The sequence below is a fragment of the Hemiscyllium ocellatum genome, chromosome 5, assembly GCF_020745735.1.
Source record: "Hemiscyllium ocellatum isolate sHemOce1 chromosome 5, sHemOce1.pat.X.cur, whole genome shotgun sequence".
Classification (NCBI taxonomy): Eukaryota; Metazoa; Chordata; class Chondrichthyes; order Orectolobiformes; family Hemiscylliidae; genus Hemiscyllium; species Hemiscyllium ocellatum.
In genome coordinates, this window is record NC_083405.1 from 81,916,824 (window position 1) to 81,930,324 (window position 13,501).

At 41.5% G+C, this 13,501-nt stretch overlaps 1 protein-coding gene across 1 annotated transcript in view; it reads left to right on the forward strand.

The window, feature by feature from the left end:
- The window catches only part of LOC132816205 (V-type proton ATPase 116 kDa subunit a 1-like), a 138,521-nt gene that overhangs the window by 73,208 nt on the left and 51,812 nt on the right, over window positions 1–13,501 (forward strand). The window contains exons 11-12 of the mRNA XM_060825698.1: window positions 5,933–6,072; window positions 6,978–7,138. Of these exons, the coding sequence (XP_060681681.1) occupies window positions 5,933–6,072; window positions 6,978–7,138 (301 nt within the window). The remainder of the gene's footprint in view (window positions 1–5,932; window positions 6,073–6,977; window positions 7,139–13,501) is intronic.

Sequence of the window (13,501 nt, forward strand, 5' to 3'; positions counted from 1 at the left end):
CATGGGAGTCATGGAGGGAGTGGTCTTTTCGGAACGCTGATAGGGGAGGGGAGGGAAACATATCCCTGGTGGCGGGGTCCGTTTGGAGGTGGCGGAAATGACGACGGATGATACGATGTATATGGAGGTTGGTGGGGTGGTAGGTGAGACCAGTGGGGTTCTGTTCTGCTAGCGATTGGGCTCAAGGGCGGAGGAACGGGAAGTGGAGGAGATGCGGTGCAGAGCATCGTCGACCATGTCTGGGGGGAAATTGCGGTCTTTGAAGAAGGAGGCCATCTGGGTTGTTCGGTATTGGAACTGGTCCTCCTGGGAGTAGATGCGGCGGAGACAAAGCAATTGGGAATATGGGATGGCATTTTTACAGGGGGTAGGGTGGGAGGAGGTGTAGTCGAGGTAGCTGTGGGAGTCGGTCGGTTTATAGTAAATGTCCGTGTTGATTCGGTCGCCTGAGATAGAAATGGAGAGGTCTAGGAAGGTGAGGGAGGAGTCTGAGACGGTCCAGGTAAATTTGAGGTCGGGGTGGAAGGTGTTAGTAAAGTGGATGAACTGTTCAACCTCCTCATGGGAGCACGAGGCAGCACCGATACAGTCATCGATGTTGCGGAGGAAAAGGTGGGGGGTGGTGCCAGTGTAGCTGCGGAAGATGGACTGTTCCACATATCCTATGAAGAGGCAGGCATAGCTGGGGCTCATGCGGGTGCCCATGGCCACTCCTTTGGTTTGGAGGAAGTGGGAGGATTGGAAAGAGAAGTTATTCAGAGTGAGGACTAGTTCAGTCAGTCGAAGGAGGTTAATGTCGCCATTAACTGCCTCAACCTCTCCACCCCCCTCACCCAATCCAACCTCTCACCCTCAGAACGTGCAGCCCTCCACTCCCTCCGTTCCAACCCCAACCTCACTATCAAACCAGCAGACAAGGGAGGCGCAGTGGTAGTTTGGCACACCGATCTTTACACTGGTGAGGCTAAATGCAGCTCACGGACACCTCCTCCTACTGCCCCCCTGACCATGACCCCACCTCCCGCCACCAAACCATCATCTCCCAGACCATCCATAACCTCATCTCCTAAGGAGATCTCCAATCCACCGCCTCCAACCTCATAGTCCCACAACCCCGCACCTCCCGTTTCTACCTCCTGCCCAAAATCCACAAACCTGACTGTCCCGGCCGACCCATTGACTCAGCCTGCTCCAGCCCCCCCAAACTCATCTCTACATACCTTGACAAGGTCCTGTCCCCCTTAGTCCAAGAACTCCCCACCTATGTTCGGGACATTTCCCACGACCTCCACCTCCTCCATGATTTTCGCTTCCTCGGTCCCCAACACCTTATCTTCACCATGGACATCCAGTCCCTGTACACCTCCGTCCCCCATCACGAAGGACTCAAAGCCCTCCGCTTTTTCCTCTCCTGTCGTACCAGCCAGTACCCTTCCACTGACACCCTCCTTCAACTGACTGAACTGGTCCTACTCTGAACAACTTCTCTTTCCAATCCCCCCACTTCCTCCAAACCAAAGGAGTAGCCATGGGCACCCGCATGGACCCCACCTATGCCTGCCTCTTCGTAGGATATGTGGAACAGTCCATCTTCCGCAGCTAAAGGGTGTTTGTGGGGATTGTTGCAGATATTTGGAACAGCATCATTAAGTTGAGATATTCTGTTGGATTTTCAGATAGATTAAGTTATTCTGTATTCTATTCTCTTTTGTTTGTGTTTCATTCGGTAATCTTGCAAATAAGTTCTGTTTTGTTTAAAATTAAGTGGTTGGACAAGCTGCATAACTCCTGGAATATCCACATTACACCTGCTTAAAACAACAAACAAAGTTAGGGTCCAGGCTACTTTGGAGGGGGTCTGCCCTGGTCCATAACAAATCTGGAGAGATATTGTAGGGAAAATAAATTATGTCAAGAGTTAACTTAAAAGCTGGGTGTGAAATACAATTCTCAATACAAGAGGCTGCATTGATCTGTAAGATTTCTCAGCAAAACAGCCTGAATATCTGGAGGTAAGTGACTCTGAGCCTGTTGATCTTACAGACAGGCAAGGGTGCCTGCAATTATCCTTCTGTTTGTGATCTCTTTTCAGATATAACTGCAGCATCCTGAAGTCTCCCAATTTGCTGCGGTTCCTCCTTTTCCTCCAACTAAAGTGGAGCAACCAGGATAACTATCAAATTTAATTTTCAGTGCAATGTACCCTGCTCAACTGGCCCCTTGAAGGGATCAAAGCAGAAATACTGAAATTTTCAAGACACATATTTGGTGGCACAGTGGCTGAGTGGTTAATACTGTTGCCTCACAGCGCCAGGGATCTGAGTTCAATTCCAGCCTCGGGCAACTGGCTGTGTGAAGTTTGTACATTCTCCCTGTGTCTGCATGGGTTTCCTCCGGGTGGTCCGGTTTCCTCCCACTATCCAAAGATGTGCAGGTTAGGTACATTGGCCATGCTAAATTGCCCATAGTGTTCAATGTTGTGTAGGTTAGGTGCATTAGGGATAAATGTAGAGTAATGGGGAATGATTGGGTTGGGTACTCTTCCGAGGATTGGTGTTGGGCTGAAGGGCCTGTTTGCACACTGTAGGGAACCAATTTTTAAAAAATCTATATTTCTGAGAAAATCCACCTAGTTGAATTACAAAAAGATTTCAATGATCTGAGTGCTTGCAGGTAGTTGTCTATTTTAAGTAGCTTTTCCAAATGTTGTGGCTACATTGCCTAGTAGTCCAACAGGTCTTTGGTTACCAGTGCATAAAAAAGTCCAGCACTGAATACTATCTCCATATTTTGCCTGGAAAATGGTAATGGCATCCAAGTGATAACATACTGCAATAGTTAAAATAGTTAAGCTAGGCTCCTGTCTGTGCTTCAGGAACAGAACGGAATTTGGCAGCGAGGGCAATGTTGGGTCCTGTCTGTCCCATTCACATCAGTGGAGTGACATAATTTTGGTCAGTCAGTGGCCTCAAAACCAACTGATTAAGTTGAATGAAGAAACTGCCATGTCAGATTGTACAGAATGAAAGAGAGCTGTTCCTTGGTCTGAATCCAGAAGCTCTGGATTACATGGCTCCAACAAAAATCAGTGCACACACCTGGATTCACCATCCATAGGTTTAAAGGTAAAGTCTCCAAACTGCTTGATTTTCCAATATCACTGCTCATGCAAGCTTGGAAATACCCTGGAAAATCCTTCCTTAGCATACTGCACTTAATTGCTTTGAAAATAAATAATACTGTACAATATACAAAGTCAAGAAATGACTGTCAGTTTGTAATTCTGCAAGCACTTTGTCTGAGTCAAAATCTTACATTGGCATTGTACAACCACAAAAAGAAGCATTAAAAATAAAATTGTAGACCGTTTAAGAAACATAAATGAGATCAAGAAGGATTTCAAATGACCCATATAATCAACAGCAAGACAGAGAACTTGGAATATATATCTATAGTAAATTGCAGTGTATAATTACAGCTGTTGTATTTTTATGACAGCTCACTAATAATCAGAATAACCTAGAAACAAATTGTCATTTGTAGAAAGATGGTAAATTGGACTCTGTAATTGATTTTACATTTCTTTGTTGTACTAAGGAGATGAGTTAGCAAGTATTAAGCAAAAACACTATTTTTAAATCAGAGTTTTAACTAGCTTCCCTGAATGGTGCAACCAGTCATAAAAACACACATTAGTCAAATTGTAAGCAACTGAGCTGCATCAGTCAATTGCGAGATTGGTAATTAAGTAACTAACTAAAACTGATTGAAATTAACAGTTGTAGTGAATAGTATTCAGAGGCTTTCGAGCAGGCAATTATTTCCAGTTTAATGTTCAAGTATATGTACAACACCTCCTCTACTTCAATGACACATGTTGTCATGGCAAATTGATAATTAATTTCTCCAAATGCTTAAGAAACATGTCAATTTGAAAACTTCCAAATAATAACAAGATATCAAGGGTTTTTAAACAGAGTTAACCATTCCAGTCATTGAATTGGGGATTGGAGGAGTGGTAATTTCAGACGAAGTGCCAGGACATTATGTCATCATCAGTAGATTGTCTACCAGTTTCCCTGCTGTGTTCCACCCCTTTACATTATTGAGCTGCTGCAGATGGCAATAGCACATTAGAGACAATGCTGTGCAGTAAAAATTATACCCCATCATTTCACTGGATTTCTCTCAAAGCAAAGTGTTGGTGATAACAATTGAATGGCTGTGCCCATCAATAATTATATGGGCTCTATCAGGCTATTTCTAGCCACTGATCAATGGAAATGTTTCCAGATGTAATCTGCATTGCAGACTGGACCATTCATCAGCAAAAGAAATAGGCACAAATAGTGATCACTTAAAATAATCCAGAATTTAAAAGTTAATAATTCAGTGGTCTTCAATTCTCTGTGACCAACTCACATCACAAGTCAGACAATACAGATCATGATATAATCTTTCAAAATAATCTTTACAGCTTTAATCACTTCAAACGTTTCAAACATAACAAAATTGTCACAACCACCCACTAACCCCCAACCTGCCATCCCAACTGGGATATCATGGCTTCAGTGGATATCGTGTCTTAGGAGGGATGAAGGATAACAAGAGACAGAAATATGTCATGAGGGTAATAGATCATTGTGTGACAGAGTCGAGAGTGTGGCGCTAGAAAAGTGCAGCAGGTCAGGCAGCTTCCAAGGAGCAGGAAAATTGTCGTTTCGGGCAAAAGCCCTTCATCGGGAATGAGGCTGGGAGCTTCAGGGATGGAGAGATAAATGGAGGGCTTTCTCCCATGTGTGACAGAGTCAGGCTGTAGGGAAAATCATTGAGTTAGATTGAGCACCTCAAAGAAAACACGTCTGTTCTTCCTGGCCCATTAACAATTATATAAATTAATTTATCTCCTCCTTCCAGCATTCCCTAATCCAGCCCTTAGATTCTGATTTTCCCATGACACAGGAGTCCAGCTAACCAGGGTTTAAACTAAAATGAAGAAGGAATATGAAGTAGGCAATCTCATTAAAATAAGCCTGTTACAGGCTTCTGGGAACTGATTGGTTTCTTGCCCAATCTCACCTCTTAAAACCAGATGCATGGGTTCAAGATGAAGTGAGTGTGTCTATGAGGTTTTAGTATTCTTGCATTCCACATAGCCAGAACCCATCCATTTTGAGGTTAAAGTTTATCTCTATCAGTTGGAACATCCTAATATCAGCAAGGCAGAAAAAAGAAGAAAACAAGTCATTAAGGTAATTGAAATATTTTGAACATCAGCTTTATCCAGCAGTTCCTGCTGCAGAGTCAGCAAGTTCAAATGGAACGAAAAGATGCGAATAAAGGAAGAGGCTTAGGCTGTTCAGTCTTAGGGAATAGCCCACCATTCAGTAAGATTGTGATTGATCTCAAGTCCATCTAAACACCATGACTCTGCATCCCTGCCAGTATCTTTCATAAATCCAGAGACCAACTTGCTGATTGCTCTAGGGTTCATTCTGAGCCAGAGGACAGGAGAGTAGGAGGGGCAATGGCTCAAGTTAGTTCACAATGGCTAATGGCTGACCGTTGTGCAATAAGTACTAGGAGAAGAACTTACCTTTACAGGAAGCTGAGGAAACCAAGGTTATTAAGATTCCCTTATCTGTTTGATGCACACCTTTTGTTTAAAATTTAACCCTCAGTCAATATGACTGAAAAAAGATGAACTCGTCACTCATCTCACTGCTTTGAGAAAATTTCTTGCCACTTCGTCTACAAAATAAGGGACTACGTTTCAAAGGTAATTCATGGCTTTAGGAAAGTTTTGGTTATCCCGAGGAAAGAAAAGATGCTACATAAATAAAATTTTGTCCTCAGAGCTCAGAAATTGCACTTCAAACAGTGCTGATTAGTAATGTTAACGTACTGAAGTTGCTGTTTTATCTCTATGAAGCCCCTTACAGCATCATCACATTCCCTTTCGTTTTCGCTATCATGTTTGGTGACTGTGGGCATGGACTAGTTATGACAATAATGGCTGTAGGGATGATCTTATATGAAAGACACCACAAAAACATAGAGATGAAGAATGAGGTAAGTGTTTTCTTTCACTAAATAAACATCCCAACAGATGATAAAACAAATGGCAATCCCCACAATAGGATAACTAACCCTATTATACTGTAAAATGAAACTAGAACCTAAGTAGTTTAGATTTTCAATTTGTAATTAATTTTAATTTCATAGTTCTCAAATGTTTAATTGATGAACACTTATAACTGTTGATTAAAGTAATCCAAAATATATTTCAATAAAATGTTGTTATCTGGCCTTGCAGAAACTGGAATGCTCTATCAACCAGTACCTGTTGCCAGGTTACAAAATGCAGTTTCCCTTGAGAAACCCATGCATGGCCACTTGCACCCACATCCATGTTAACATTAAAAACCACTGCAGTGTCTACAATGTACAAGTGGTGCCCAAGTCCTCATAAGGACCTTAACATTGAAAGTTAAACACTGGGTCAAAACAAAATTATCTCCTTACTAAAGCTCTGCATTATCATGATGACAGGCTGACTGTGTTAAAGTGTTTGCCCATAATATTTATGCCCATGGGACCACAATCATGTTTTAAACATTGACAGTTTTAAACGAATGTAACAGGCAAAGCTCCTGTGTTATAATACCAATGTTGTCAGTGTGAATTGATTGCAAAAGAACCAGCTTCGATCAGTTCCCCAAATAGCTGTATTATTAACCACTGGGTTAACCAGCATTTTGATTTACTGGCACTACTCCTTTCCCATTGCATGCTAGATAACAGAAAATTTGAAGTAATTAATAAGAATACTACTTACATTTTTTTCGCAACATTTAAAAATGACCTTTTTTAATCAAATATTAAATGCAATTAATCTAGTAACATTTATAATGCACTGAATCCTTTCACTACTTGCAGCACTTATATTAGATTTAAATAATCTTTATTTTGTTTAGATTCTGACCATTTTCTGTCATGGACGTTATATTATTCTGTTAATGGGACTCTTTTCAATCTATACTGGTCTCATATACAATGACTGCTTCTCCAAAACTTTCAACCTCTTTGGATCAGCATGGAATGTCAGAGCTATGTTCCAGCCAAATGGACCTTGGAGGTATGTTTGGTATATGAGTGTGTCCTTGAGCAACATAAGGACTCTTATATAGTAATGTGAAACTGACCTAGATCAATAATGATTTTTCTTCCATTATGTCAATCAGACTTTCTTATTATCAGGCTCAACTTCTAGTTGTCAGTTTGTTCAGCCTCACAGATTAGTCCCACAAGGACACATATATCCCCCGCACACTCTACAACAAAATGTTCTGTTAAACAATGAGATAACCCAAATGGATCTCTTGATCTGTAGGTCATCCACTGAAATGTTGCACAACAATGCTAAAAATACATGAGGACAACTCACTCTTAAAGTAGCCAAACCTACTCTCGAGTAAATCAGTCATAGAAGAATTTCCCTAGTAAATTGAATGGACAAGAAAATATCCTGCTGATTACCACCTACACCCTTATCCTTTGACTGATGAATTTGTTCTTGTCCATGCTGAACATGGAGGACGCACTGAGGGTAGGAAGGGCACAGAATGTACCCTGGGTTGGAGGGTTTCAGTGTTCATCATGAACAGTGGCTCATTTACACTATAACTGACTGAGCTGATCAAGTCCTAAAGGACATAGCTGCTATACTGGGTCTACAGTCGATACTGAGGGAACCAGCAAGACGTACTAAAGTTTGTCAACACCAACCTATTTATCACTGATACAGCTGTCCTTGATAGTATTGGAAGGTGTGACCACTACATTGTCCTTGGGAGACAAGATCCTGTCTTCACATTTAGAATACCCTCTGTTGACTTGTTTGGCGCTGCCACTATGGCAAGTGGGATGAATATCAAACAGATCTAGAAACTCAAGCCTGGGCATCCATAAAGTTATGTAGGCCATCTGCAGAAACAGAATTATATTCAACCACAACCTATAACTTTACGGCTCAGACTATCTTCCAGTTTACTCTTACGACAGAACCAGGGAATCAAACTTTTTTAATGATTATTGCAGGAAAGCATGCCAGGAGCAGTATCAGGCATTAACTGAAATGAGAAACTAACCTGCTGAAGCTACAACACAGGATTATTTGCATGTCAAACAATGGAAGCAGCATGCAACGGACAGGAACAAGAGATTGTTTAAGCTCCGCAGTCCTCATATATCAGGTCAACAAAGGTAGCAGACAGTTAAACAATTTAATTGAGGAGATGCCAGAAACCAGCCTTTAGCCAATTCAATTCACACCACATGATATTAAAAAATGGTTTAAGGCACTGAATACAACAAAGCATTGGGCTGTGACAACATTCTGACAACAGTGCAGAATCATCTAGTATATGTGCAATGAGTAGAAATGCCCAGATATGTCCTGGCCATGTAACAGTGGAACAATCCAACTCCAATTACAACTCTCGATCACCAAAGTGATAGCAGATGTCGGTGACAGTGACAGTGCTATCAAGTGGCATTTACTCAGTAATAACCTGTTCACTGATATTCAGTATGGGTTCCACCAGACCTACCCAGATACTGACCTCATGAATTCCTTGATGCAAATATGGACAAAAAAAAGGGTGGAACTTGAGAAAGGAAGTGAGGGTGACTCCCCACGACAAGTAAATATTTGATTCAGTGAGGCATTAAGGAGCCCTAGTAAAATTGGGGTCAATGGGAATCAGAAGAAGAAGTCTTCGCTAGTTGGAGTCAAAGGAAGACAAAGGAAGACAGTTATGGTTATTCAAAGTCAGCCATCTCAGCTCCCGCGCATTACTGTAAAACTTCCTCAGAGTAGTGTCCTAAGTCCAACCATCTTCAGCTCCTTTATTAATGCCCTTCCTTTCAAAAGTGGGAATGGTCACTGATGATTATGCAATGATCAGCACTATTCACAACTCCTCAGGTACTGAGGCAATCCATGTCTTAATGCAGTAAGAGTTGGACAATTTCCAGGCTTGTAGGAGAAAGTGAGGTCTGCAGATGCTGGATATCAGAGCTGAAAATGTGTTGCTGGAAAAGCGCAGCAGGTCAGGCAGCATCCAAGGAGCAGGAGAATTGACATTTTGGGCATGAGCCCTTCTTCAGGAATTCCTGAAATGTCGAATTTCCAGGCTTGGACTGATAAGTGGCATGAACCATTTATACCAAACGAGTGTAATGAAGCAAACTTGATAAGGGAGCTTAAGACAAGGGAACTCCTAGGAGACAGTGACCATAAAATGATTGACTTTACTCTGCAATTTGAGTGGGAGAAGATATAATCAGATGTAATGGTATTAGAGTTGAATAAAGGCATGAGGGAGGAGCTGACCAGAATTGGCTAGGAGAGGAGCATGGCAGGAAAGTCAGTGGGACAGCAATGGCAAGAATTTTCAGGAGTAATTTGGGAGACATAGCAGAGACTTATCTCTCAGAAAAAGGAGCATATTAAAAGGGAAGATGAGGCAACCATGGCTGACAAGGGAAGTCTGGGCAGCATAAAAGCAAAAGAGAAAGTAGATAATGTAGTGAAGGGCAGTGGGAAGCCAAAGAATTACAAAGCTTACAAAGCTTACTAACAAAGGACAACAAGAAAAGAAATAACGAGGGAGAAGATTAAATGTGAGGGTAAGCTAGCCAGTAATATAAAAGAAGAGTGCAAGAGTTTCTTTAGACATATAAAGGGCAAAAGAGAGGCAGAAGTAGGCATTAGGCTGATGGAAAATGGAGGAGTAGTAATGGGGGAAGAAAGAAATGGCCGAGGAACTGAATAAGAACTTTGTGTCAGTCTTCAATATAGAAGACACAAGTAACATGCCAAAAATTCAAGAGAATTGGAGGGCAGAGGTGAGTATAGTGGCCATGACAAAGGAGAAAGTGCTAGAAAAACTGAAAAAGTCTGAAAGATGGATAAAAAACCTGGACCAGATGGATTGCAGTCCAGATTCTGAAGGAGATAGCTGACGAGATAGTGGAGTTGTTAGTGGTGATCATGCAGGAATTGCTTAGGTCAGGGTGGGTCCCAGACAACTGGAAAGTCACTAATGTAACCCTCCCCCCTCCCATTAAGAAAGGAGTAAGGCAAAAGATGGGAAATTACAGGCCAATTAGCCTAACCTTGGTCGTTGGTAAGATTTTTAGAGTCCATTCTGAAGGATGAGTCATGGTAAAATAAGTCAAAGGCAGCATGGTTTCATTAAAGGGAAAGTCATGCCTGACAAATCTGTTAGAATTCTTTATTAGGCCAAGATGTTATCTACCTAGATTTCCAGAAGGCCTTTGACAAGGTGACGCACAGGAGGCTGCTGAGTAAGGTAAGAACCCATAGAGTTAGAGGCAAGGTGCTAACAAGGATAGAAGATTGGCTGTCTGGCAGAAAGCAGAGAGTGGGGATAAAAGACTCCCTCTCAGTGACTAAGAGTATTCCCCAAGGAACCACAACTTTTCATTTTGTACATTAAAGATCTATTTGAAGGAACTGATAGCATTCTGGTTCAGTTTGCAGATGTTACAAAGATAGGTACAGGGACAAATAGTATTGAGGAGGCAGGGAAGCTGCAGAAGGATTAGATACATTAAGAGAGTAGGCAAAGAAGTGGCAGATGGGATACAATGTGTGAAAGTGTGAGTGTATTTTAGTAAGAAGAATAGAGGTATGGACTATTTTCTAAATGGGAAGAAAATTCAGAAGTCTGAAGTGCAAAGAGACTTGGGAGTTCTAGTCCAGGTTTCTCTGAAGGTAAACTTGCAGGTTGAGTCAATAGTTAGGAAGGCAAATATAATGTTGGCATTTAGTTTGAAAGGACTGGAATATAAAAGCAGTGGGTGTACTTCTGAGGGTTTATAAAGCTCTGGTCAGACCACATTTGGAGTATTGTGAACAATTTTGGATCCCATATCTCAGGAAGAATGTATGGCCCTGAAGTGACTCCAGAGGAGATTCATGAGAATAATCCTAGGACTGAAAGACTTAACATATGAGGAATGTTTGAAAATTCTGCATTTATACTCAATGGAGTTTAGAAGGATGAAGGGGATTTAATTAAAGTACAGAATACTGAATGGCCTAGACAAAGTGGACATTGGGAAGATGTTTCCATTGGCAGGGGAGAGACTAGGACTCGAGGGCACAGTCTTAGAGTAAAGGGAAGACTCTTTAGAATGGAGAAAAGGAGAAACTTCTTCAGCCAAAGAGTGGTGAATCTATGGAAGTCATTGCCACAGAAGGATGTGGAGGCCAGGTCATAGAGTGTATTTAAGACAAAGATAGATAGGTTCCTTGATTGTCAAGGGGATCAAGGGTTACAGAGAGAAAACGGCAAAATGGAGTTGAGAAACTTAACAGCCACAATTGAATGGCAGAGCAGACTTGATGAGCCAAATGGCCTAATTTCTGCTCCTGTATCTTATAGTCTATGGTGTGCCAAGCAATGACCAGTTCCAATAAGAGAGAAGCTAACCATCTCCCCTTAACAGTCAATGAAATCACCATTGCTGAATCCCTCAATGTCTGTTGGTTACCATTGACCAGGAACTGAGCTGAACAAGCCAAATAAATACTGTGTCTACAAGAGCAGATCAGAAGCTAGGAATTCTGCAGCAAGTAACAAATCCTGACTCTTCCAAGACTGACTACTTACAACCGGGCATGGGTCAGGAGTGTGAAGGAATAGTCTACTTTTCGCTCAAAAGTTGCAGCTCCAACAATACTCAAAACATTGACATTCAATCCCTCCACCAGCAGAGGCAGCAGTGTGTTCCATCTGCAAAATGTACTGCAATAACTCAGAAAGGTTCCTTAGTCATCACCTTGAGCTCAACTACCTAGAAGGGCAAGTATGACAATACACAGAAACACCAGCATCTACAAACTTTGTCCAAGCCACTCACCATCTTGACTTAGAATCGTGTCACCACCCCTGGATCAAAGTCCTGGAACTCCTTCCCTCCTGCATGGACTGGAGTGGCTCAAGAAGGCAGATCACCATCACTTTCTCAAAGTAATTAGGACTGTGCAATGAATTCTGCCTAGCCGAAGATGTCCACATCCTGAAAATGTATTTTTAAAAATCAGTAAGGATTAGCTGTTTCTTAACTCCACCCACCTACCTCAATTTGAAACTCTATCCCAATAAAAGATTATTAATGTCAGTTTTGAAAGTTTCAATTGACCTAAGCGCAACATTTCATGAGGGAAACCTTCCTAGATTTCCACAGTTTTTCTTTTAAGAAATGCTTCCTTGAATGGCCTTGCTCTCATTTTAAAATTAAGATCCTTTCTTTGAGATTCTGCCGCCAGAGAAAATTGTTTCTCTCTATCTCACCTACTAAATCATTCAATTATCTTTGGTCACCCTAAGATACAATTTCAAGGCAACAAACTGGTTTTTGTTACTACCATGTCATACAATGGGAAAATGCTAATAGATATCTAGTTTGTCTACCATTAGGTTGCCTCCTGAAGTGCCACATTGATAAATCAGATTCCTCCCACAATAAAATTGGTGTGGACAGTTTGCGATGATGTATTGCATTTTGGTTACAATTGCACTACAAACCATCCCTCATCTTCAGCTATGGACCTGATAGCAACGTCAATCATGCCCGATGCAGATTAGGTTGAACACTATTTACAGTCATCAAGACAGGTCAAAGCTAGGGGCCTCTGATTTTGTGTCAACAATGAGGTTTGGTTCTTCCATTTTGATTGTGGGTTGATTTAAGCTTAATATATATGTTTCCCAGGATGACTGACACTATTTTAAGGACTTTCTTGGTGGTTCATTTTCAATCTTCATAGTGACAAAGTCAGTTTTGTCTTCTTAATCTTACAGAGAATATCAGGTAGGACATTACAGGACAGAACCAAGAGTGGACATTAGTGTCCTTGTGGTGACAATTTTGCTGCATATCCACAGCACTTGCAAGGTGGCTGCAGGACTATGAGGCAGAGCAGTCGTCTACAGCAGATTGGTACCTCTGCAACTTTGCCAAAGTGCTCTAACAATGTCACTCCAGTGATAGTCAGTCAGATGCACCCTGGGATTTAAATTAGATCAGTGTTGATTGAAATGAGGCTGGTAGGTGACAGTCCTCTCCAGTGTGACATCTGGGTAGTTTTGGTGAGCACAAATGGCAAATTGTCTTTCATAAAAGGAAACACTGAGTTCTTTCCCAGAAACTATTATTCAGAATGTCCATATACAGTCTTCCCTGGAATGTAGGAGAGATATCAGATCGGGAAATCAAATTTCAAGTATTCAACTTGCTTCCTCGACTTTGATGCTGCATCAGCAGTGCTAGCTATTTATTTTGTTAAGGTATCAAACAAACAAAATGCATTTTTCAGAATGAAATCAACAATTTCCAAAGCTCCTAACAAAGCTCCTTAGGGATAAGTGATTTTCAATCAAACGTATTTCAAAGCCAGCTGATT